Source organism: Nicotiana tomentosiformis, chromosome 6 (assembly GCF_000390325.3).
Source record: "Nicotiana tomentosiformis chromosome 6, ASM39032v3, whole genome shotgun sequence".
NCBI lineage: Eukaryota > Viridiplantae > Streptophyta > Magnoliopsida > Solanales > Solanaceae > Nicotiana > Nicotiana tomentosiformis.
The window spans coordinates 136,834,311-136,860,227 of NC_090817.1; the positions used below are offsets into that span (position 1 = coordinate 136,834,311).

General features: G+C 39.7%; 4 protein-coding genes across 7 annotated transcripts in view; 1 reads left to right on the plus strand and 3 right to left on the minus strand.

Annotated features, from left to right (window-relative positions):
* Positions 1-5,709, minus strand: part of LOC104113472 (aspartyl protease APCB1) — a 77,918-nt gene extending 72,209 nt beyond the window's left edge. The window contains exon 1 of the mRNA XM_070177870.1: positions 4,962-5,709. Within this exon, the coding sequence (XP_070033971.1) occupies positions 4,962-5,536 (575 nt within the window). The 5' untranslated portion in view covers positions 5,537-5,709. The remainder of the gene's footprint in view (positions 1-4,961) is intronic.
* LOC104095903 (protein CASP-like) lies at positions 2,505-7,013 on the plus strand. 4 transcript variants are annotated; one of them, XR_686205.4, is made up of 5 exons: positions 2,509-2,774; positions 3,721-3,831; positions 3,932-4,110; positions 6,386-6,459; positions 6,564-7,013. XR_686205.4 is itself a non-coding variant. In XM_009602146.4 (4 exons), the coding sequence occupies exons 1-4, from the start codon at positions 2,684-2,686 to the stop codon at positions 6,879-6,881; spliced, it is 699 nt and encodes a 232-aa protein (XP_009600441.1). In that variant the 5' UTR covers positions 2,505-2,683; the 3' UTR covers positions 6,882-7,013. The 4 variants fall into 4 exon arrangements, 2 of the variants coding, with proteins under 2 accessions (XP_009600441.1, XP_009600442.1); XR_011408886.1 differs by having other exon boundaries at positions 6,301-6,459; positions 6,564-6,739; XM_009602146.4 differs by lacking the exon at positions 6,386-6,459 and having other exon boundaries at positions 2,505-2,774.
* A 1,387-nt stretch (positions 7,014-8,400) lies between these two features.
* Positions 8,401-10,991, minus strand: LOC138894830 (uncharacterized). The gene is made up of 4 exons (XM_070179559.1): positions 10,841-10,991; positions 9,207-9,869; positions 8,918-8,973; positions 8,401-8,820 (listed from the first exon to the last, which is right to left on the minus strand). Exons 1-4 carry the CDS (start codon positions 10,989-10,991, stop codon positions 8,401-8,403), a joined length of 1,290 nt encoding a protein of 429 aa, XP_070035660.1.
* An 8,548-nt stretch (positions 10,992-19,539) lies between these two features.
* On the minus strand, positions 19,540-20,268 carry LOC138894831 (intracellular protein transport protein uso1-like). The gene has a single exon (XM_070179560.1). It carries the CDS (start codon positions 20,266-20,268, stop codon positions 19,540-19,542), a length of 729 nt encoding a protein of 242 aa, XP_070035661.1.
* Between the last annotated feature and the right edge of the window lie 5,649 nt (positions 20,269-25,917).

Here is a 25,917-nt window from a genome sequence, read left to right on the forward strand (position 1 = left end):
TAATGGCTAAATTATTGCTTATGAGAACAAAGCCTCATGTGTTGGTCTAAGATTTTCTAAATTGCATACAGCAGCACTTGTATGCATCAGACTAATAAAATATGATAAGTCCTCCCCTCACAATTGGTTTAGGATCAGAAACCAAATATTTTTACTATTTAATAACTTTTGATGTGTGGTATATGATTAATTTCTCTACCACAATACAGAAAGATAGGTTTCTCAAAGAAGATTGGGGATATGAGTTAGTTTTTCTACTATTTGGGGATGGAATAAACAGCTGAAAAATATGCTATTTGAATCGAATTATCATTAATATGATCCTCACTTAGAACATAATTCAAGTCAAATACCAAAAGCATTTGCTGATCCAAAATTAAATATCATATTTCAGCTGCAAATGCTCCTATTAAAATTAAAGTCCCTGAAGGATAAAGTTTACTGTACGCATGAAGCGTAGTAAACAGATCGGTTCCAAAGGTAATAACCCTTGAAAAGGATAGGATCAAAATGATTATAATAAGGAGGAAATGAGCTCTAGAAGATCCCAAGACATAACATTTCATGAAACTCCAGAAGAAGTTCATGTACCTGAAAATAAAGAAAGTGATGAGATCTCAACAAGTTATGTCGCTTAAGAACCGATACAAACTGATCGTCGACGATATATTTGATACAATATAGTGCACAATATTGTGAGGATTAGACCTGTAGTCCAGACAGCTGAAGATGTCATGCCATTTAGATGCAAGTCATAACCTATATGACTTATTTGATCAAATTTATGTAAAAATCTCTGAAGGATTTAAAATGCTTGAAGCATATAATTTAAAGTCTCGAGAAATGTACTCAATCAGATTACAAAAATCTTTGTATGATTTAAAACAATCAGGGCGCATGTGGTATAATCGCCTCACTGAATTGATGAATGAAGGTTATATAAATGATGGCATTTGTCCATGTATTTTTACAAAGAAAACAGCATCAGAGTTTGTTATACTTGCTGTTTATGTTAATGACATAAATCTCATAGGAACTCCAGAAGACTGCAAATTGAATATTTAGTAGACAGGATCTTTATCCATCAATCTGTCTATACAGAAAATATCCTTAAATGCTTTTACATGGACAAAGCGCACCCATTAAGTACACCAAATGGGTGTTCGATCACTTGAAGTGAATAAGGATCCGCTCTGACCTCCAGAAGAGGATGAGGAACTCCTTGGTCCTGAAATACTCTATCTCAGTGCAATTGGTGCACTTGTATATCTTGTTAATGCTAACAAAGGTGGTGAAGATCATATTGGTTATGCACATACAGGTTATTTATCTGATCCCCATAAAGTTCGATCTCAAATCGGGTATATGTTTACATGTGGATGTATTGTCATATCATGTTGCTTCACAAAACAATCTATTGGTGTTGCTTCTTCAAATCATGATGAGATAATAGTTATTCATGAAGCAAATAGGGAATGCGTGTGGTTGAGATCCGTGATTCATTTTATTCGAGAAAAATGTGGGTTGGAATGTGATAAAAAAAACCACAATATTATACGAAGACAATGTTGCATGCATAGACCAATTAAAGGGAGGATTTATAAAAGGAGATAAAACAAAGCACATTTTACCAAAATTATTCTACACACATGATCTTCAGAAAATTGGTGACATCGATGTGTAACAAATCCGTTCAAGTGACAATCCAGCAGATTTGTCCACTAAATGTTTGCCAACTTCAACTTTTGAGAAGATGGTATACAAGATTGATATGCGGAGACTCAAATATTTAGAACAAGGTTTTTATCAGGGGGTGAAATACGCATTGTACTCTTTTTTCCTTACTAAAGTTTTTCCAATAGGGTTTTTCTTGTAAGGTTTTTAATGAGGTAGCTAGAATTGCGTATTACTAAATATGTGTATTCTTTTTCCTTCACTAGGATTTTTTCCACTGAATTTTTCCTAATAAGGTTTTAACGAGGCACAATATCTTTCGATGAACATCCAAGGAGGAGTATTATGAAAATAATTATAAATATGGATGTCCATTTATTACTCCGCTATAGATAATCTTCCTAAAGAAGATTATCCGTTTGGTACTCTATTGAAGTTTATCTACAAGCAGTTGATGCAGGCAGGTTGCAAGCAACTCAATGAAATGATTTGCAGCAGCTTCTTATTAAACATGCAGGTTGCAAGCAGCTCATGCAGACACCTTATAAGCAGCTCAAGAAAAGTCTCGCAACTGCTTCCTTTCTTCTATAAATAGAGGAGTTTTCAGTTCACTATGTACATCAATTTTGAAGTTGAATGAAAATATAAATCTCACTCTATATTTGTCTTCGATTTATTTACTTTACAGTCTTTATTTTATAACACAAACTAAATTATTCGATGTTATTTTAATTCCCATAATTTTTTTAAAACAATTTAAAAGGGCGTGGTAAAAAGACCCGAATAGCAAATGTGGGAGACCCGGACCCGTTTCTTCGTTAACTCCTGTCTCCCTCTGTTATGAGTACAACAAAAATAATTCTGAAGGAACCACAGATTATGAAAGTTCGAGATCTGTGATCTATCAAAAAACTAGTAGAACTAGCATTTCATAACATTCGCTCCGTATTGGAAGAGAAGATTGAAGTTTTTGTTAGAGCAAAAAAGCTGAATTTGTGGTGGATCAACAATGGATTCCCCGCGAGTAGGACCGGAGAGAGAAAAGGGGAAGTCAACAACGTCTTCTACTCCTCTTGCTGCTGTCGCCAGCTTCTGGAAAGGTACTTTCTTTTTTACTGTAATTATCAAATCCTAATGATTAATGATTACAAGCAGGAGTAGCAGTTTCCGTCGTATTAATTTATATGAAGTGGCATATAATTTGAGATGCAAAACACACAAGAAGACCACGAAGTACGATGCGAGCCTCAAATATTTTTGTTGCCAATATGATTATAAACCTTTTATTAGACTACTTGAATAAACCAGCTTAATCCCGGCTGGTGTAACCTTTATTTTCCTTTTCTTTGCACCAAAGATGTAGTCTAGTGGTCAAAGTGGCGGGAAAACCATGAGGTCTCAGGTTCAAATGCCAAAAGAAACTAGCTAATTTCTTTTCATATGTCCAAGCCTTACTGGGCAGAATTACCGGTACCTGTGCCAGTGGGAGGCAGCAGGTACTCGGTGGAATAGTCAAGTTATTAAAAAAAAAGCCGCTTAATAAAAACCCAATAAAATGAAAACTCTCCCAGTCTTTTAAGACACTTAGTATTAGTGAAGTAGCTGAGCTTTAGAATGCAAGGAAACTGCATGGCTGTGTTTACAATGTCTTCATTTTCCTGGTTGGCTTTGCTAATGTGTTTTGTTGTGTCTTGATGGCGTGATTGATCATGAAGAACACCTGCCTCTGACAGTATTCTAACTAATTTAGATTTTTCCGTTTGGATGAGATGAGGTAAAACTGTGGGGTAATGGAGAATACAGCTCAATCTGCTTACGTGGCTCTTTGTGACCTTTTAATTTTATTTGTGGTACATTTTTCATGAATTCTTATTGACTTAATCCTTTACAGTTGTGTTGCTAGCCTAGAACTTTACTTGTTTAAAAGACTTGGTTTGTGGATAAATTTATTCATCCCTATATCCCATGATATCTTTTATCTTGTCTAAGAAAAGCTAACTTTTTATGCACAATTTAAGACGCATTTGCTTGTTTTTTTTTTTACAGACTTTGATTTGGAGAAAGAAAGGAGTACACTGGATGAACAAGGTCTTAGGATAGCTGAAAATCAGGAGAACAGTCAGAAGAACCGACGAAAACTTGCAGAGAGCACTCGAGGTGCTAGATGCACCTTTCCATTCGCTTATTTAACTACCATTAGTCGTCATTTACCCTTACTTCGACTTTTATTTAAGCTCTTTCTACCACCTCTTGGCAGATTTTAGAAAAGCTTCAAATGAAGACAAGTTCAGCTTGTTCAACTCTTTGCTCAAGGGATACCAAGAAGAGGTTGACAATCTCACCAAGAGAGCCAAGTACGGGGAAAATGCTTTTCTTAACATTTACCAGAAATTATATGAGGCCCCAGATCCTTATCCGGTCATTGCTTCAATTGCTGTAAGTTCAAGTTTGGCCTTCCATATGATTACATTTCTCTCAGAGTTGTGGAGTAACTGCATTACTGGTCCATAATGCTGTCTTCTCAAGATTTCAAATTATGGTTCATAATGCATTTACCATTCTAATGAAATTAACTACTATTAGTGCAGTTAGCAAGGAGTTATTATGATACATGTTCATATTCACCTTATGCAAAGAAAGTCTGCAACTTTCAACACTACATGAACTTGGGCTATGGCATCAAATTGTAGCGTACATGGACTGGGAACGCTGAAGTATTTGATTAACAGTAGAAAAGCTTGAAATTATTTATACATCAGTTGTTAATTGTACGGGAAACGAGGTAGTGAATTATTCAGTTTAGGAGGATGAAAACGACATAATAACTGTCCTCCACAATAAGATGGTTAGGGTAAGAAAGCAATTTAAGAGGGTTAGGAGGCTGCACTCCAATAAGGTGAATGAAGATATATGAGAATGCAAAATGAAATCAGCAGTTGCTTTTTCAAACTGATAATTCTCTACATGGAATCATAAAGTTTCAAAGCTAGTATTTGTTATTGGTTGCAGCCAATTTTACCCTCGAAGAACATAGGATTATTTAGGAAAAAGTGAGAACCTCTTACTATGAAGTGGAGTGAACAACTTATATTACCATATAGTCAAAATTGTATGATATTCCTCTAAATATGTAAAGGACCAATGCAATGGATATCAAAAATTCACATAATGCACCCCCAATTAGTTTGAGATTGAGGAATAGTCAATGATTTCAGAAATTATCATGAAATAAAATACAGGAACAAGTTAAAATCAGTATCAAATATACTTCAATCAGACGTACGTACCCATCCAAATGAATATTACCCTTGGCTGGAAAATTAGTAGAAGAGTCTAATTTAGTAGCAGCAGACACAGATTTTGCAATCTTTTCGTGATCACTGACCAGCTCCGTAACGATATCAGGTTTAAAATCCACAAACCTCCCAAGTTTGATCTCAACATCTGTCCTTGAATTCCACCCACTACCACGCTTAGGATACAAAGGAAGAATAAAAGAACTGTTGGAACTCTTATGATCATCACGGTCCACATCTCTTAATTCAAGAAAGGTCTCTTGTGAAAGTGAAGACCAGAATGATAAAGCAATTATAGAGATACCCAAAAGTCCAAGAACGATTCTTGGGCGAAAAAGGAACGATCTTTGTAAAGAAACATGAAAAAAGCCAGTGGTTGAATCTTGCTGTGGAACTGAAGATTGACTTTGTTGTGGTGGTTCTTGTTGTTGTTGGTGTTGGGGTGGTGAATAATCAGAGAGTGTAAATGCAGTTATGGTTTTGCCTAAAGAAGGATTATCAAGAGGTGGTAGTGTGATTATTACTACCCCTTTTACAAGGGGAGAGTCATTGGTGGTGTCCTCCATTATTGTATTGTCTCTAAATTGGCTGACTTGCTCTGCTGCCTGATTTCTATATTGAAAGCAAAGTCAATGGCAATGAATAGAATAGATGTATATTAATGATAGGTGAAGCAGTTGAAAATTAGAAGATACCAAGAACTTTCTCGGGATATGACTGTGAATAGAATCAGACTCGGTTTGAGTGACACTAGTATGCACCAATCCCTAACACTTATCAAACGGAGTTTAATATATAGTCATTTTTTGGTAAAAGGTTTTTTTAATCAAAAAAGGAAAAAATTCTTCATTTAGGGATGAATATTGTTTTTTTCATAATTATTTTAATTTTTTAATTTTGCACAAAGGGTCAAAAACATTCCTAGACAATGCCAATGGAACAATTTTATCATTCCAAAAACGGAAAAGAGTCTTATATATCCCTGTACTATCAAAAATGGTTTAAAAAAGCCCCCCGTTATATTATTTGGCCACCTCAATCCCTACCGTCATACTATTATTTATAAATATCCCTCGTTTGGACGGTCCTCTACGTGTCAACACAAGAACAAATAACATGTCCCCTTTCTTTACCCGATTTATTTACAACTAACCCACTGCCCGATCCAAACCTACCCAATAACTTAAAACAAATCTCAAACATAAAAAATACCCCCAATCCGCCGTAATTCTTGTTCAGCAAAAAAGGCTACTTTGGGTTCTTATTTCAATTTTTGGGTTCTTCAATAGATTATGTGAATCTTAAGTCTCTCTTATCTTATTTATTTTAGTTGTAGGTAAGTCTTAATTTTAATCCGAAAAGGAATTTAGAATGTCTGAAAGTAGTAACTTGTCCAAGTGGAGCTGTCATTGCAGTGAAATTGCCCACTTTCACTTCAACAACAATCCTTAATCCAGGAAGAAGATTCTATAAGTGTCCTAAACGTGATGTAAGTTTTATTATTGAATGTGCATAATTGTTAGATATTCTTAAAACAAATCAGTTAACTTCTTTTTATAATGGCTGTAAATTTGAAGTTCTTTTTTTGATTAGTTCGGACAGGTTGATTCTTGTGGGTATTGGGAGTGGCACGACGAAGTACTCCCGGATAGAGCGTTGGTGGTAATAAGCAATATTAAGGCTCAGTTGGACGTGGCTACAGTTAAAGTCAGTAATTTGAGTTCGGCATTGGATGCTGTTAAGATTGAAAGAGTCAACTTAAAGGAAAAGGTGAATATTATGGAGGCTATAAACAATTATCAAGTGATCAAGTCAAGAGACTTAGAAGAGAAATTGAGGAAGATGAAGATGTGTTTTCTGGCTTCTTGTGCATTGTTTGTTGGATTTGTGGCCGCATTGTTGATGAAGTAACGTAGTTAGTTTGTATCAAGTCTGAAGTCTTAGTACTGTTGCTTGATTGAATTTTCTTTCTCTTGTTAATGTAGTTTGTCTTGCATATTAGGTTGTATTATGTTATTTGTAATGAAATTGTAAGTTAGTCTACTGATTTCATCTCTTTTTTGACTTCTTACCACACTGATTTAGGCTGACTAAAACCAACAGAAATCCATGTGTAACTATTCTTATAAAACTGCAGCAAAATTTGCGGAATTTTGCGCACAAAATTATGTTTGCATAAAAAACAGTCCAGAATTTTTGTACATAAAAAAACAGTCCAGAATCTGCATAAAAAACCCGCCAGAATCTGATACAAGTCCGCAGATTTTTATACTTCAATCAGACACAAAATATCAGAATCTGATACAAGTGATAAACTGCAGATTTTTGCACTTCAATTCAACACAATATCAGTCAATGATACAAGTGATAAACTGCAGATTTTTGCACCTCAAGTCAATACAAAACAAAGACAGAAGTACTGCCATAAGAGTATTGTCATAAGCAGTTAATAAATCACCAAAGTTAACTAAACAAAACTGTCATAAGCAGTAATTGCAGTCCAGCTACTGATACTGTCCCTTTCTTGGTTTCTTCCCAATCCTCTTCTGACATTCAACTTCCAGCTGATTTGTGGTCATAACAGCTTTGCCCTTCCAAGTTAAGTTGTCTGGGGGGTATGGAAGATTTGCTGGCATTAGACATTCCTGCATGGTCACCTTTGTCTTTTCCCACTTGGTATAATTGTCTACTGCCTAGCTTGGAGTCTGGTCAATTCTTCTGAGATGACCTTAGGCCTTAAAGAAGGGTATGATTTATCACCAAAGTAGGGGTGTTCAAAGTCTGGACCTTGACTTCCAACACAAAACTTGATCAAAATTAGACCATCATCATCTTCATCAACTAAACCCCTCACAGGCTGCTTTTGTGTTTCTTTAGATACCACCTTTCCCTTTTTTTCCTGTAACATAGAATAATAATAAGTTACTAAAAGCTTTAAAAATGTATATGAAATTTATGTGTTTAACGTTACCTTGACACAACCCCTAGCATTGTGATTTGGCTCTCCACAATTGCCACAATGCATCACTCTACCTTTCCTAGAAACACTCCATTCTCCCTGCCTCTTAAGTGCCTCATCTTTCTGTCTATCTCTCTTAACCTTAGGCCTTCCAAATTGACAGACTTCCATTGCTTGAGAAGGGTCAACTTTCCAGAATTTTTCACCCTTTACATGGTGCAACTTATGTTTGTAGGTGAGCAGGAATGCTTCCTTGATATGAAACCAATGCATTTCAGATAGTGGATCAAACTTTGCTGTCATCAAGGCTTTAATTGCATGTGGGCATGGAATTCAGTGAAGTCCCACACCCTGCAAGTACAATTCTTCATGACCATATTGACAATGTGTTTGTCTCCCTTTTCTGATATCTCATATCCATTAGCATGAGCTATCTTCAAATATTCAGTGTACAATTTGAGGGATTTAGGACTAAACTGGCCACTCCATTGCATCACAGAATCTTGTTCTCTCAATCTGTTCATCAATTTTGGTCCTTATACCCTCCAGCATCCCAATAATAGGCTTGTACCTATCTTCAAGTATCCATGCATTGAATGACTCTGTAAGATTGTTGTCCATTGCTTGATTCTTACACACTCTCTCAAAGAAGGCTCTACACCAACTCTGTGGAGGATACCTCATCAAGTCCTTTGCAGCAGGTTCAACAAGTTGTCCTATCTCCTTCACATGGTCTATGAACTCCTCCTCATAAGTAGACCATGCATTCCACCACAATAGTTTCTTCAGCTCTCTTTTACTCCATCTTTTGCACCAGATTGTCTCTACATGTGTCACACAGAATCTATGGTGTGCTTCAGGTAGTACAGTTTTGACTGCATCAATGAATCCCTGCATGTGAAAGGCAACCTATTAAACACTTACATACAAGAAAAATCATAAAGTAAGAGATAAAGACAGAATTAAAGTAAGAAAGAACCAAGATTACTTTCTGCATGTCTGAATGAAGGTTATGCCTTCTCCTATTTGGAGCTTCAGTGAATGCTGCAGCAGCACCAAAAACCAATTCCAGGTCCTTTTGTTCTCTTTATCTACTACTGCCCAAGCCAAAGGGTAGAAGTGGTTCTTACAATCTTGACCAACAGCCACCAGTAATTATCCCTTGGTTTTTCCTTTAAGAAATGTTCCATCTAATCCAATAAAGGGTCTCAAGCCTTGTTTAAATCCCATCTTCATTGCATTAAAGAGGATGTACATTCTAAGGAACTTTCTTCTACCTTGAGCAAGTGCCTCCTTAGACACATTTATCACAACATCACTTCCTGTATTTAACTGTCTAAGTTCATTGGCATAAGCCTCTAGTTTGTTATAACCATCAGTAAAGCTATCCTCTAAAGTCTCTGAAATCATCCTTTTAGCTCTCATGCACTTCCCTTGACTAGCATTTAACTCAAAAGCAGTTTGCAAATCAGCTCTCATTTCCTTCACTTTATACTTTGGATTATCTTGCAACTTTCTCTTAAAATAATGAGCTATGGTAGAGTAATCAACCCTAGAATTGTCATATGAGGTATCACATTTATGTTCAGACCTTAGTGTTTTGATTCTCACCCCGGGAGAATGACCATCCACAGAAATATGACAGACAAATGGACAACCTACACCACATTTGTACCTCAGTCTCTCCTTGTCACTTTTTTCTACAGTTAACTCAACCTTGTTAGCTAAAGCATACAGTTTTATAATCTTCCTTGCTTCAGGTATGCTTTTGAGTGACATACTCTTAAATAACTCTTTGTACTCATGAAAACCATCTGTAACATTCATTTTCTTTTGAGTAGCAATGGACTCAAACTCTTCAGAGTCATACACGGGACACTTAGACACATCTTCAAAGTCACTATCACTCTCATTACAATCAGTACCCACCCCATTACATGCTATGAAAGATGATTATGTATTGTTTACCCGAAAAACGGATAGAGTTGAATTTATACATAGTTCTAAGGGTACGCAGTATAACTTGACGCAAATCGTATAAGCGAAAATATCGAATATTGACTATCAAGAATGAAAATACAAACAAGGTTGAAGGGAGGATGATCTATGAGTAAGCAAGATGAAAATAGTGTATAAAGCTCAAAATGATAATCTCTCAATATGGAGCATATGCACAGTATCTGAGTTATGTTGTCTTAATGTCTCAATGCCCCCTTACAGAGATAATAATCATCCCCTTTATAGTGGAGGATCTTACTTTAGATATAATTAAAAATACATAGTAGGGAACCATGATAAATCAACTTTTCCTTTTTTCCTGCCGAGATTCTCTCCTTTAGTGCGGCCGTAACGGCTCTTGTCTATAGGCTCGATATTGACTTAAGCTCGATACTGATTCGAGCTCGATATTGATTCGAGCTCGATTTTGACTCGGGGCCCGGTATTGATTCGGGCTCAGCATTGGTCGGTCTTTGGATCTCGAGCTCGATAACGTTGCTTCGCATCATGGTTCGATTTGGACTCGAGCTCGATAATGACTTCGAGCTCGGTATTGATCGGTCCCTAAAACTTGAAGCTAGGTAACACGGCTTCTAATCTTATCACGAAATTATGAAGACGCTCTTCGGTCCATTATGTTCCCATCTCGACCAGTCGTACGAAGGCCGAAATCGGTTTCGACCGTATACAGATAGTCCCCTCGTTTCTCGGAAAGGATGTGGCGAGAAACGATATGATTTCCCAATGGCTCGATTAGATATACACTGACGTTTGCATCGAACCCGGCCATGACTACGTGATAGTTGTCCCGTCGGTTCCGTTTACCAGGGCATTAAATGCGTGTCAGACGGTGGTCAGCCACTGGTGATATTGAACCGTCATTCCCTAATCTATAAATAGCCTCTCTTTTTACCATTCATCACTTTTACATCTCCAGTTTCCCAATTTTCTAAGCTCTTTCTCGCATCTTCTGAGTTTATCTGCAAGCCTGTGATTTTTATTGCAAAATCTTCCTTCTGATTTTCACTGCAAAACCTTTCTTCAAAACACCACATCTTTGTCATCTATTTCTATTCTCGATCTTCAAAACCAAAATGGTGAAAACATCAAAAACCGTTCCTCAAAAAGAAAAAGCTTCTTCTTCATAGCATGCCGCCGACAAAACACCGATGGAGCCACAACCTGAGGAGTGTGTTCCCGGGGCGTGTGTTCTTACCTCCGATTTTAAGGTCGACAAAGACTCGTCGGTTCTCGGCCGATGCGAGCCAGTATCGAGGTATCTGTGTTCGATAATCGAGGGGCATCTCGAACGGATAAGGAAAGATTGCAACTAGGAGAACAAAGAGAGTGGTAATCCCGTCTCCCGAAGAAGATATTACTACTCATGTGAAAGGGTTTTTAAGTGTGTATACTTACCCTTTCACGTTAGGTCCTCTCGACCCTGTTATCATTGATTTTTGCCGTCAATACCAAATAACTTGTATATGGTCGGAACCGATTTCGGCCTTCGTACGACTGGTCAAGATGGGAACATAATGGACCGAAGAGCGTCTTCATAATTTTGGGATAAGATCAGAAGCCGGGTTACCTAGCTTCAAGTTTTAGGGACCGATCAATACCGAGCTCGAAGTCAAATCGAACCATGATGCGAAGCAACGTTATCGAGCTCGAGAGCCAAAGACCGACCAATACTGAGCTCGAATCAATACCGGGCCCCGAGTCAAAATCGAGCTCGAATCAATATCGAGCTCGATTCAGTATCGAGCTTAAGTCAATGTCGAGCCTATAGACAAGAGTCATTACAACCGCACTAAAGGAGAGAATCTCGGCAGGGAAAATGGGAAAGTTGATTTATCATGGTTCCCCACTATGTATTTTTAATTATATCTAAAGTAGGATCTCCCACTATAAGAGGGATGGCTATTATCTCTGTAAGGGGGCATTGAGATATTAAGACACCATAACTCAGATATTGTGCATATGCTCCATATTGAGAGATTATCATTTTGAGCTTTATACACTATTTTCATCTTGCTTACTCATAAATCATCCTCCCTTCAACCTTGTTTGTATTTTTATTCTTGATAGTCAATATTCGATATTTCCACTTATACGATTTGCGTCAAGTTATACCGCGTACCCTTAGAACTACGTATAAATTCAACTCTATCCATTTTTCTAGTAAACAATTTGGCGCCCACCGTAGGGCTAAGGATAACAGTGGTTATTTGACACAAATCTTCAAAACACACCATTTTACGTTTGTCGTTGAAAGTGTCTTTGATTTCGGATTAGCAACAACGAACTCTCAATTAATGGCCTTACCTGTCGACAATGAAACTGGCCTTCAAGGTGAGAACAACAACTTGACGCCTAGGGCCGAAAGGCCGCTTATCGATGTCATTGGGGCCCGAGTCAAAGTACCATTAGATGTTAATTCGCATGTGGCTATTGAGGCAAACCAGCGTTCTGAACTTGAAAATAGCATTCATGGTAGTACTTGATCTGCAGCTCAAGACACCCATAACGTTGAGGAAAATGGAATCAGCTTGCATATGATTTTCGAAATGTTGCAAGCTCAACAGGTAGCGATAGCTCAGTTGCGGAGTCAAACCTAGGTACCGAGCAGATCGGAGCCTAGTCCACCCCGAGAAATCACCCACAGAACGGAGCCAACTATAGTAAGGTTAAATGAGCAAGAATCGGGGACTAATCCCGAAATTGCTAAGATACTCGAGGAACTCATAAAACGGATCGAAGTAAACGATAAAAAAATGGAAACATATAACTCAAGGGTCGATCAGATCTCGGGGGCACCACCGGTGTTGAAAGGGTTGGATTCCAAAAAATTTGTGCAAAAGCCTTTCCCCCCGAGTGCAGCTCCAAAGCCGATTCCCAAAAAATTCCGCATGCCCGAGATTCCTAAATATAATGGGACGACCGACCCTAACGAACACGCCACCTCTTATATGTGTGCCATAAAGGGTAACAATTTAGAAGATGACGAAATTGAATTTGTGCTGCTGAAAAAATTCGGAGAGACCTTTTCGAAGGGAGCAATGATTTGGTAACACAACTTGTCACCAAATTCCATCGACTCGTTCGCCATGTTAGCAGATTCTTTCGTAAAGGCACACGCAGGGGCTATAAAGGTCGCAACGAGGAAATCAAACATTTTCAAGATAAGACAAAGGGATAATGAAATGCTGAGGGAGTGCGTGTCCCGATTTCAAATAGAACACATGGAATTACCACCGGTCACAGATTATTGGGCCATTCAATATTTCACCCAAGGGTTGAACGAGCGGATTTCGATAGCATCACGTCAGTTGAAACAAAGTTTGATAGAGTATCCGGCTGTGACCTGGGCAGATGTGCACAATCGATATCAATCGAAGATCAGGGTCGAGGATGACCAACTAAGAGCCCCTTCCGGTTCATTACATCCAAACAGGTCGGTAGTTAAGAACCAGAGGGACATTGACATGGAGCCAAGGTCAAACAAAGACCGATATTAACCATATATCGCACATCAAAGGAACAATGGTTCAGGACGCAATTCCGCCCGGAACAATCGAAGAAGTGATCGAGGACGGAGTTCTCGGGGACTTATGAGCAGAAGTGGTTTTGACAAGTATGCCGATCCCACAGAGGCACCTCAGTTATCGGAATATAATTTTAGTATCGACGCATTGTATCGACAATCGATAGGATCAAATATATTAGGTGGCCCAAACCCATACAGATTGATCCTTCCCAAAAAAACCCAAATTTGATGTGCAAATACCATGGCACGCATGGTCACAAGACCGAGGATTGTAGACAATTAAGAGAGGAGGTAGCCCGTCTATTCAACTAGGGCCACCTTCGAGAGTTCCTCAGCAATCGAGCCAAGAACCATTTCAGAGAAAGGGACGTCAACAGAAAAAATGAACAGGAGGAACCCCAACATGTCATTCATATGATCGTCGGTGGGGTCGACATTCCACAAGGACCCATGTTCAAACACACTAAGGTATCAACCACTAGGAAAAAATGAACCCGAGATTATGTGTCCGAAGGCACTTTGTCATTCAACAACGAAGAAGCAGAAGGCATTTCTCAGCCTCACAACGACGTTGTGGTAACTTTTATCTTATTAAATAAAGTTCAAGTTAAGCATGTTTTAGTGGATCTAGGTAGTTCGGCGAATATCATCCGATCGAGGGTCGTGGAACAGCTCGACCTATAAAATCAAATCGTGCCCGCAGCTCCGGTTTTAAACGGCTTCAACATGGCTAGTGAAACAACTAAAGGGGAGATTATTCTACCGGTGAACGTGGCTGGAACAATTCAAGATACCAAGTTCCACGTAATCGAGGGTGACATGAGGTACAATGCCCTGCTCGGAAGGCCTTGGATCCTCAATATGAGGGCAGTCCCTTCGACCCTCCACCAAGTGATGAAATTCCCGATGTCGGACGGTGTAAAAATAGTATATGGAGAGCAGCATGCCGCAAAGGAAATATTTGCAGTAGATGAGGTAACACTGATATCGACATTGTCAACCTCGGAGAGGTCGAGCATCAAAGGTAAAGAGGAAGTCAAATAGCAATCACAGCCATCAGCCTCGACCGAATCAGGGAAGCAGGAGATAGAAGAAGAAGAGGAGGATTTTCTGACCCCTCGAACTTTTATTGTTCCCGAAGGTTCCGACGCCACCAAATCAACGGTCAAAGAGCTGGAACAGTTTATATTGATTGAGTACCTGGCCGAGCAAAAGTTATACCTAGGAATGGGATTAACCCCCGAACTCAGGAAAAGGCCTATCCAATTTCCTATTGATAACATAGATTATTTTTCTTGGTCCCATTTAGACATGACATGGATCCCACCGAAGATAACGACGCATCGGCTAAGCCTGGACCCCGGGTTCAAAATGGTAAAGCAAAAGAGGAGACCCCAGTCCGAAATAAAGCCCGCATTCATAAAGGATGAGGTAACTAAACTTCTCAAAATAGGGTTCATTCGGGAGGTGAAATATCCCGAATGGTTAGCCAATATAGTTGTAGTGCCTAAAAAAGGGGACAAACTTAGAATGTGTGTAGATTATAAGGATTTAAACAAGGCGTGCCCCAAAGATTCTTTCCCATTGCCTAACATCGATCGCATGATCGATGCCATGGCCGGACACTAGATCCTTACTTTTCTCAATGCATATTCCGGGTACAATCAAATCCAAATGAACCCGGAGGACCGAGAAAAGACTTCATTTATCAGCAAGTATGGAACCTATTGTTATAAGGTAATGCCTTTCGGGCTAAAATATGCAGGAGCTACTTACCAACGCCTAGTAAATAAAATGTTTGAAAAATCAGTAGGTAAATCAATAGAAGTTTATATTGACGACATGCTAGTTAAGTCCCTGCGCGCAGAGGACCATTTGATTCATTTGCAAGAAATGTTCGAGATTTAAGGAAATATAACATGAAGCTCAACCCCGAAAAATGTGCTTTCGGGGTCGGGTCGGGCAAGTTCCTTGGTTTCATGGTATTGAATCGGGGGGATCGAGATCAACCCCGATAAAATCAAAGCCATCGAAGACATCACCGTCGTGGACAGTGTGAAAGCCGTACAGAAGCTAACCGGATAGATAGTTGCCTTAGGCCGATTCATTTCGAGGTCGTCGGATCGAAGTCACCGATTTTTCTCTCTACTCAAAAAGAAGAACGATTTTGCCTGAACCCCAAAATGCCAACATGCATTAGAAGAATTGAAGCGATACCTATCGAGCCCATAACTACTTCACACTATGAAGGCAGATGAGAAACTTTACTTGTACTTGGCAGTATCAGAAATAGCGGTAAGTGGTGTCCTAGTTTGAGAAGAGCAAGGTACGCAATTTCCCATTTATTATATAAGTCGAACCTTAGGGGAAGTAGAAACTAGGTATCCGCACTTAGAGAAATTAGCACTTGCACTGATAAGTGCCTCTAGAAAGATAAGACCATACTTTCAATGTCACCCCATATGCGTATTAACCACTTATCCACTTCGGAATATTTTGCAAAAGTCTGAACTATCGGGCCGATTGACCAAATGGACTGTCGAACTCAGTGGGTACGATATCAAATATCAACCCCAGACGGCCATCAAGTCTCAAATTTTAGCGGACTTCGTAGTTGATTTCACGCCAAACCTCGTGCCCGAAGCCGAAAAGGAACTCTTGTTAAAATCGTGTACATCATCGGGGGTATGGACCCTCTTCACAGACGGTGCTTCGAATATGAGGGGGTCCGGGCTAGCCATCGTTTTGAAGCCGCCCACGGGTAGCACTATTAGGCAATCTATCAAAACATCTAGGTTTACTAACAATGAGGCCGAGTACGAGGCCATGATTACAGGTCTTGAGCTAGCCAAAAGCTTAGGAGTATAAGTCATTGAAGCCAAGTGTGACTCTTTACTGGTGGTAAACCAAGTAAACAAAACCTTCGAAGTTCGTGAGGATAGAATGCAAAGGTATTTGGACAAACTGCAGGTAAATTTGCACCGTTTCAAAGAATGGACTTTACAGCAAGTACCTCGAGAACAAAACAATGAGGCTAATGCACTTGCAAATTTGGGGTCGTCGGTCGAAAAAGATGAGATCAGCTCGGGGACTATCGTTCAACTCTTGAAATCCATGATCGAGGAAGGTCATATCGAGATAAACTCTACAAGCTTAACCTGGGATTGGAGGAATAAATATATTGAATACTTGAAGGACGGAAAGCTCCCATCAGACCCTAAAGAGTCGAGGACCCTACAAACCAAAGCTGCTCGATTCACATTGGTTGAAGATGGAACGTTATACAGATGAACATTCGATGGATCGTTGGTAGTATGCTTAGGACCAGGAGATACCAATTACGTTTTACGAGAGGTCTATGAAGGCACTTGTGGGAACCACTCCGGCGCCGAATCACTAGTTCACAAAATCATTAGAGCAGGATACTACTAGGATAGCATGGAAAAAGACACTAAAGAGTTTGTTCGAAAATGTGATAAATGCCAAAGGTTTGCACCGATGATCCATCCGCCCGGATAACAACTTTATTCAGTCCTATCCCCATTGGCCATTTATGAAACGGGGGATGGACATCGTCGGCTCTCTGCCATCGGCCCCAGGTAAAGCTAAGTTCATTTTATTTATAACTGACTATTTCTCTAAGTGGGTTGAAGCACAGGCGTTCGAGAAAGTGAGAGAGAAAGAGATTATAGACTTCATCTGGGATCACATCGTATGTCGATTTGGGATACCCGCAGAAATAGTGTGTGACAATGGAAAATAATTTATCGGCAGCAAGGTGACGAAATTCCTGGAAGACCATAAAATAAAAAGGATATTAACAACGTTGTACCACCCTAGTGGGAACGGACAGGCAGAATCGACGAACAAGACTATCATTCAAAACATAAAGAATAGGTTAAACGACGCTAAGGGGAAATAGAGAGAAATTTTGCCCAAAGACCTTTGGGCATATCGAACAACGTCAAAGTCCAGTACGGGGCCAACCCCGTTCTCCTTAGTATATGGTTCTGAGGCCTTGATTCCAGTCAAAGTTGGGGAACCCAGTATGAGGTTTTGACATACAACGGAAGAGTCAAATCACGAGGCTATGAATACTAGCCTCGAATTATTGGATGAAAAGCGAGAAGCCGCTCTCATCCGATTGGCCGCACAAAAACAGCGGATCAAAAGATACTATAATCGAAGAACCAATCTTCGCTATTTTAAAACCGGGGACTTAGTGCTAAGGAAAGTCACCCTCAATACCCGAAATCCAAATGAAGGAAAACTGGGTCCAAACTGGGAAGGGCCGTATCGGGGCTCGAAATCGTTGGTAAAGGATCCTACAAGCTCGGTGTTATAAACGGCAAACAACTACCAAGCAATTGGAACGTGTCGCACCTAAAACGATACTACTGCTAAGGTTTGACCCTCCCATGTTCGTTTATATTTCTAAATTAACCCTTGCAAGAGTTCGACCAAGAACAGGAATGGGTTATTCAACACAAAGCCTTAGGCCTGAAAGCACACGTTGTACTCTTTTTCCCTTAGACCGGTTTTATCCCAAATGGGTTTTTCGGCAAGGTTTTTAATGAGGCAACCATTGATTGTGCTAACATAGAATAATTCAACAGTATCCGAGGCCTCTTTACAATCAATCTCGAATACTGGGGGGGCATTACCCTCAAATATATCAAGTAAGTTCGATTATCAAGTTTTGATGCCAGAAAGTTACTTCATAATAATAGGGGTTCGATAGGAAAAATTGTAAGAGCCAAATGGTCAATACGAACCATGCTCGTGTAGTTTGATCGATCCCTGGTACAAACCATGAACACGTGTATAATGACATAAAGAGAAACTTCTTCTTTGCCGATTTCTCATGTCTCAAAACCCATCCTCTATTCCATGATCTATTATGCAAACAGGCTCAAAATCGACCATTACCCCAGTAATCAGGGACTGCCAACGGAAAAATCAACGAGGTCAGGCTTGACTACTAAGCCTAAGGGCCACTCTTACTTCGAGTTCGAGCAATCAATGCACTCGACTATTAAGCCTACGGGCTATATTACTTCGAGTTCGAGCAATAAATTCACTCGACCACTAAGCCTAAGGGCCACTCTTACTCCGAGTTCGAGCAATCAACTCACTCGACTATTAAGCCTACGGGCTACATTACTTCGAGTTCGAGCAATCAACTCACTCGACCATTAAGCCTACGGGCTATATTACTTCGAGTTCGACCAATCAACTCACTCGATCATTAAGCCTATGGGCTACATTACTTCGAGTTTGAGCAATCAACTCAATCGACCATTAAGCCTATGGGCTACATTACTTCGAGTTCGAGCAATTAACTCACTCAACTATTAAGCCTACGGGATACATTACTTCGAGTTCGAGCAATCAACTTACTCGACCATTAAGCCTACGGGCTACGTTACTTCGAGTTACCATTAAGCCTACGGGCAACATTACTTCGAGTTCGAGCAATCAACTCACTCGACCATTAAGCCCACGGGCTACATTACTTCGAGTTCGAGCAATCAACTCACTCGACCATTAAGCCTACAGGCTACATTACTTCGAGTTCGAGCAATCAACTCACTTGACCATTAGGCTTACAGGTTACATTACTTCGAGTTCGAGCAATCAACTCACTCGACCATTAAGCCTACGGGATACATTACTTCGAGTTCGAGCAATCAACTTACTCAACTATTAAGCCTACGGATTACATTACGCCGAGTTCTAGAAATCAACTCACTCGACTATTAAGCCTACAGTCTATATTACTTCGAGTTCGAGCAATTAATTCACTCGACCATTAAGCCTACGGGCTACTCTTATTTCGAGTTTGAGCAAGCTCTCACTCGGTTATAAAGACTACAAAGTTCAAATTTGATCAAATTGCCTAAAGCCTCAAACTTATGAAAACTTTCATAATGCATGAATGAAACAAGACCTTCACAAGGAAAAAAATAAGACAGAGACAAATCGGGAAAGGAAAAGATCTTTATATATATACAAAATTGTTTACAACGTCCGAACAAGACCCTACACAAAAAACAGAAAAAACTCTAAGACTCTTGGTTATCTCCGGGAGCGGTCTCTTCTCTATCGAGCTCCTCCCCACTCTCAGACCCACTCTTGCTCCTATCATCATCATCGTCATCATTGGAAGCCAATGCTTCAGCATCGGCTTTGAGCTCTTTGGCCCTTTTTATCTCTTCGGTGAGATCGAAGCCTCTAGAATGGATCTCCTCGAGGGTCTCCCTTCGAGATCGGCATTTGGCAAGCTCAGCAACCCAATGTGCTCGAGCCTTAGCGGTCTCGGCTGCCTCTCTTGCTTGTTCCTGAGCGGCTTCAGCATTGGCCCGATAGACAGCCACGAATGCATCCGCATTGGCCTTTGCTTTTTTAGCATCAGATTTGGCCTTAGCAAGTTCGGAGGCCAACCGAGCCTCGAGCTCCTCTATTTTACTTGCTTGGACCGAGCTCTTCTCCTTCATGTCTTGAAGTTGGGTTTCCGCCGATGATAATTGGGCTCGAGCAGTTTCTTTATCTACGGCAAGATGGTCCATACCATATTTCCATCCCAAGGTCTCTGCCCTTATCATATCGACCTCCTCATGAAGCTTCCCAACCACCTCAAGCTTCTGCTGCATCTGTGAGATCGAAATATTATCCACCGTTCCAGAAGCGAGCCCATGGGTTTTTAAGATTATCATTACCTGCTCGGTCAAGTCGGTCTGGTCTTGATAAGCCTTGGCCAACTCAGCTCGGAGGTCCTTGATTTCTTCTTCCATTTGCCCTAAGAGGAGTCTTTCATGAGGCCCGTCTACCTCGAGGACCCCCAAAGCTTGGGCCTCTCGAATCGCCCTTTCAGAAAAGGCGGGGAGAGTAGGAGAGTCTCCGATTACTATTTCCCCAAGCAAGTCGCTTGGGATGTTCTCCTCGGTTCAGATAACTTCAGGATCGGCCCTTTCGGATATACCCACCGATTGTCGACTTCGATGGGAGGCGTCCTCGACCTCCATTAACTCGGGGACTTTGCCCGAATCCTTCTCCGATACCGCCTCAGTTCGAGGCGGAGACACACAAATCACCATCGATCCAACTACCATTGAGGCATCAATGGTTTATTTTCACTCGGGCCACCAGTACGGACCCGTCATCTTCTTCTTCCTCGTCTTCATCCCTTAGACGTCGAACTGATTCTTCGGTTAAAGGATGGTATTCGTCCTCGGTTTACGAGCCATCCTCGTCTTCAGTTTTGGATCTTCGGAAGTAGAAGCCCTTTTTCTCTTATTATCCTTCACCAGTTTTGGAACAAAGGCCGAAGCCTCTTCCTCGCCGGATGGGGACCTCAAAACCGCATCTTTGCCCAGGCCTACACACAAGAGAATTGATTAAGTGTATGGAAAACACTTCGTTCGAACTATCAAAGATACGAGAAAGATGCTTACCATGATTTTTGGCCTCCCATCGGCCCTTTGACAAATCACGCCATGAGCGCTCAACGTATGTAGAGGTTGAAGCCAGGTCCTGTACCTAATTCTTGAGGTCAGGAACTGCACCGGGCATCCAAGGAACCGCTGCATCTCAAAAAGGGGATATCAGTGAGAAATAAACGAAGGGGCAAAACAATAGGAGATAACAGCGGAGTTACACTTACGCTTTATGTTCCACTCCTCGGGAAATGGCATCTTCTCGGCCGGTATTAGGTCCGAAGTCTTCACTCGAATGAACCTACCCATCCAGCCTCGATCCTTGTCCTCGTCTATGCTCGAGAACAGAACCTTCCCCTGTTCAGCGCCGGGCTACCAAGGTTCTGTTCTCGAGCATAGACGAGGACAAGGATTGAGGATGGATGGGTAGTTTCATTCGAGTGAAGACTTCGGACCTAATACCGGCCGAGAAGATGCCATTTCTCGAGGAGTGGAACATGAAGCGTAAGTATAACTCTGTTGTTATCTCCTATTATTTTGCCCCTTTGTTTCTTTCTCACTGATATCCCCTTTTGTGATGCAACGGTTCCTTGGATGCTCGGTGCAGGTCCTGACCTCAAGAACTGGGTACAGGACCTGGATTCGACCTCTATATATGCCAAACGCTCATGGCGTGATTTGTCAAAGGGCCGATGGGAGGCCAAAAATCATGGTAAGCCTCTTTCTCATATCTTTGATAGTTCGAACGAAGTGTTTTCTATACACTTAATCAATTCTCTTATGTGTAGTGTCACGCCCCTTCTTTCTCGTGAAATCGGGCTTCGACGTCGTGACAACTCTTTTAAAGGAAGGGTACTAAAAGAGAGTGTCGCCACCTAACGGATTAAGGTACGTTAGGGCACCTATTTTGCAAATAACTCTGGATTAACCAGTTCGCGTCACTAAAGATCGGGTAAGGACTCAAATTACCTTGAAGAGAAGGTGTTGGGCACTCCTCGAGGTCCACAACGGTGGGTCCCGGCCGAACTCGAATTATATGAATTAGTCTAAGAGAAGGGAAGCAATTTGGGCAAATAAAATGATTGACTTTAAACAAAGGTAGGGGGCCTAAGTTTTTTAGCCTAAAGGATCACCCCGTGCAACATAAATAATACTTCATAACTCCCTAAAGATGGGGTGTTACTCATATTATTCAGCGGGCACAGACTATCATCTCCTGCTACCCAATTACTATCTTTAAGTTATTTATCTAAAGCGCACTAGTCAATTCTAAGTCGTACTCTATGCGTGCACTACCCGTCCCATGCCTATGGTCCTTGAGGCATTTGGACCTCTATTTCAGGGTGGTTCTAGACTTTAACTTAGGTTGCTCAAAAGGGAAAATACTAGGCGACAAGCAAAACATTTAGGACTTTCACATATAAGCAAATAAGGGCTCAAGTTAGCCTCCACATTTAGATAATAAATGCACGCAAAACTGATTTACATTGACAGATTTTAATGAGTTAAGGTTGCAGAATCCTATAGGCAGGATCACTATGTGATACCAAATTAATGAGCAGATAGCTACATGCAAAAGCCATTTCCTAAATACGATTTCCAGAAACCTACATAATTTGCCTACTGATTTTAAGCATAAGGGGATTAAACCTATAGGCATGATGTCTAGGTGTTCTACTCAATAATAAATAATGATAATCACGTAAGGATATTCAGAATTACTTATTTAGTCCTATAGGCATATTTTCTAGTGATAATAATGACACGGTGTCAAGAACTCCTGAATAACCGAGCAAGATGATAATTAAACTGATTCAGACCTATAGGCATACTTTCTACAATTTAATCAGATTTTAGATCCTATCGACATAATCTCTACAATTTCTGAATAGGGCAGCATGTAAACGCATATTGAATCATACAATTCCATATAGGCATGGTAATAAGCAGAAATAGAACATAATTGAACCAAGTATTGAAACCATAGGCAGGATTGCTAACATATAATGACTGAACATAATAGGATACCTATAGGCATGATTTCTAAGACACGATAACTAAACACACATTATTGAACTTATAGGCAAGATTTCTACCCCATTTATAGCAAATATAAGATAAAAATCTCTTTCCCAATTTCACTAATACCCCAAATGTTATTACAATAATTATTACAGACCCATAATGAATAGCATGAATTACATAGGAGAATAACTATAGGGAACCTACAGCATGCCCAAAATACACCTGGACAGGCCTGGCCTTTATTCTCACAAATCACAACAGTCTCCAAGTTACACACTCATAGACATACAGCAGCCAGGAATTAAATGATTCACCCAGTGAGTACAAGATAGAGTTGAGCATATAGAACCAAGGCCCTAGTGTGTCAGAGTTCCCAAGGGCTTCAAAAACCCAGGGAAGTGCTCACACTAGGATGGTTAATAAGAATAGTTCAAATGAGGGATTATGGACAAAATCCTAGTATGTCAGAGTTCACAAGGGTATCTAATGAACCCTGAGCAGTGCTCACACTAGGGAGGCCAAAGGACAGAACTTGGGCAGTATTGGCTAAGAATAGGATTTAAAAGAGCTTAGGTGACAGAGAAAGAAAGACCAAAATTAAGAAGGCAGGAATTGAGGATTTAAACAGACATGACCAAATTGAGTCAACAAGCAGACACTTAAATAGAACTAAAAAAAAGAACTGGTTTAATGAAACTGATAGACAGGTTTCAAACTCAGCACGGTAGCAGTCACATGCTAAAAGTTGGCAAAGAACATGTTTGCAAGTTTGGCAAAGTCATAGGTGTAGAATGAGTGAAAGCATGCTGAATCATGTTAAGTACATAACCTAGTGTTATTATCAAGAAAACTAGAACAACATCATAGAAGGGGGGAGGGCATCATGTTTACAGTCATAAGTCAAGACACACACACTCAGTAAAATCACGTTAAGTAGCAGGTAACTTTGTTATAATGATCTAACCAAAGATGATCCTGTTTGTATCAAAGGATAAAGCAGCAATTCGAACATGATGAGACAACTATTCCAAATTACAAACAAACACTAGAGAGGGCGTGGGATTGAGTGATCATGTTAACATAATTGCAAAGAGGCAGATTATAACTAGTAATAAGAGTCACAGATGTGAGGCATTCACTGCAGGGATTCATGGTAAGGGGATAAACATGTTCATAGGCATTCAAGGATTGATACACTAACTGGATAGACCTTAAATAACTTCAGCACATGTTTGATAGAGCTATACTTAAACACCCTTCCAAAGCATATTGAATAACAAATTCACTAGTAATCACATACACAAATCTGGGACATGTAAGAATAAAAGTGTAGAAGTTAGGTGACTCACCAGTTAAGCGAAAAGAATGCACAAAGTATGGAAGTCCACAGTATATAGCAAGATTTCAGAGCTGACTAGGCCTTGGCTTCCAGCCGGCCAAAGTTAGAGTATAGAATGCAAAATCAAAATAACCTTAGGTCTAGTAAGTCTATAGTGAGTTCAGAAAGTAGTCGATGATCCTTTTAAAAGGGAATGGGGGAAGAGCATATATAGTGATAAAAATCAGCACATAAACATGGAAACAAATCAGTCCAAATTAAGGGATTCAGCAAATCAGGAAAACACCCGAGATTATTTAGAATATTTAAGGTAAATACACAGACATACCAAAACACAAATCGTTCAGACTTATTAAGGCAGACTTTAAAGGACACACAAATAATATCGAAACAAAAATTATTCAGAATATTAAAGGAAACACAAATAATACCAAAACAAAAATTATTCAGATTATTTTAATAAATATTAAAGTAAAAATCAGGGAAAACATAAGGAAAGAAAGTAATCGAACACATAAAGGAAAGATTCACAAGAATCAGTAAGAAAAGGAGAAAGTTTCAAACCCTAGTTTTAGGAAAAGTGTGAAATCAGTGGAAAATAAAGTAAAAATCGCACAAAATAAGATGAATAGAAGCGGAATAACATTAAAAATCAAAAAATCGGACCTATTTTGGTCCAATTGAAAGGGTTTGAAAACCCCAATTTGGGGTAGGTAAGAATCATCAACAGATATGAAGAATATTCGTAACTCACAAAGAATCAACGATGAACATAGACGGAATAGCCACAGAAATTAAAGGTGTGAACCGATTTGGTTCGATTTTGGCAAGATTTTCTTGCAATGTTAGGCAAGAAACTAAGTAAGATCATAGACGAGTGGCCAGTGGTGAGGAGAGGTAAATAAGGTAAGGGAATCCATGATGGATTTCGTTTTGGGGCCGGATTTGGGGGGTTTGATAGGAATGGTGACTGGGGTTCATGAGAGATGAGAGACAAGGGAATTCCAGGTCGGCGAGGTGGTATAGAATGCTTAGGGTTAGGGGTTTAGGTTGGTTTAAAGGGGAGGGTGTAACGTGGACCGTTGATCTTAGAGATCAACGGTCATGATTTAAAGGGGTCCTGGGTTGGGTGTTTAAATGGGTATGGGGATTGGGCTAATGGGTCTTGGGCCAAGGGTATTGGGCTGGTGTAAGTGTGTTGGGTTAAATCCGAAAATTGGGGATTTTAGGGCTAGATTTTAAATACCCACTATTTAACAAATAAATAATTTATAAAATAATTAATAAATAACAAATATATAATTTGTGCATGAAAATGATTAAAAATAATTACTTAACATTACAAAAATATAAAAAGTTATTTTCTATATGAATAATGTAATTATATATGCATATGGGCTATTATTGGAAAATGTGCAATTTGGCCCTAAAATATGCAAATGTAATTATGATAAAATGCACTGAAAATATTTAAAACCTCATATTGGTTTAAATGATAAGTTTAGATGATTAAATCATCATAAAAATAATTTGTAGGGCAGAAATAAATTGATTTAAAGTCTTTAAAAATTATGAAAAATACTTGTGTATGCTTGTAAATCAAATGATGATGCATATGCGCTATTTTGAAGGTATATATATAT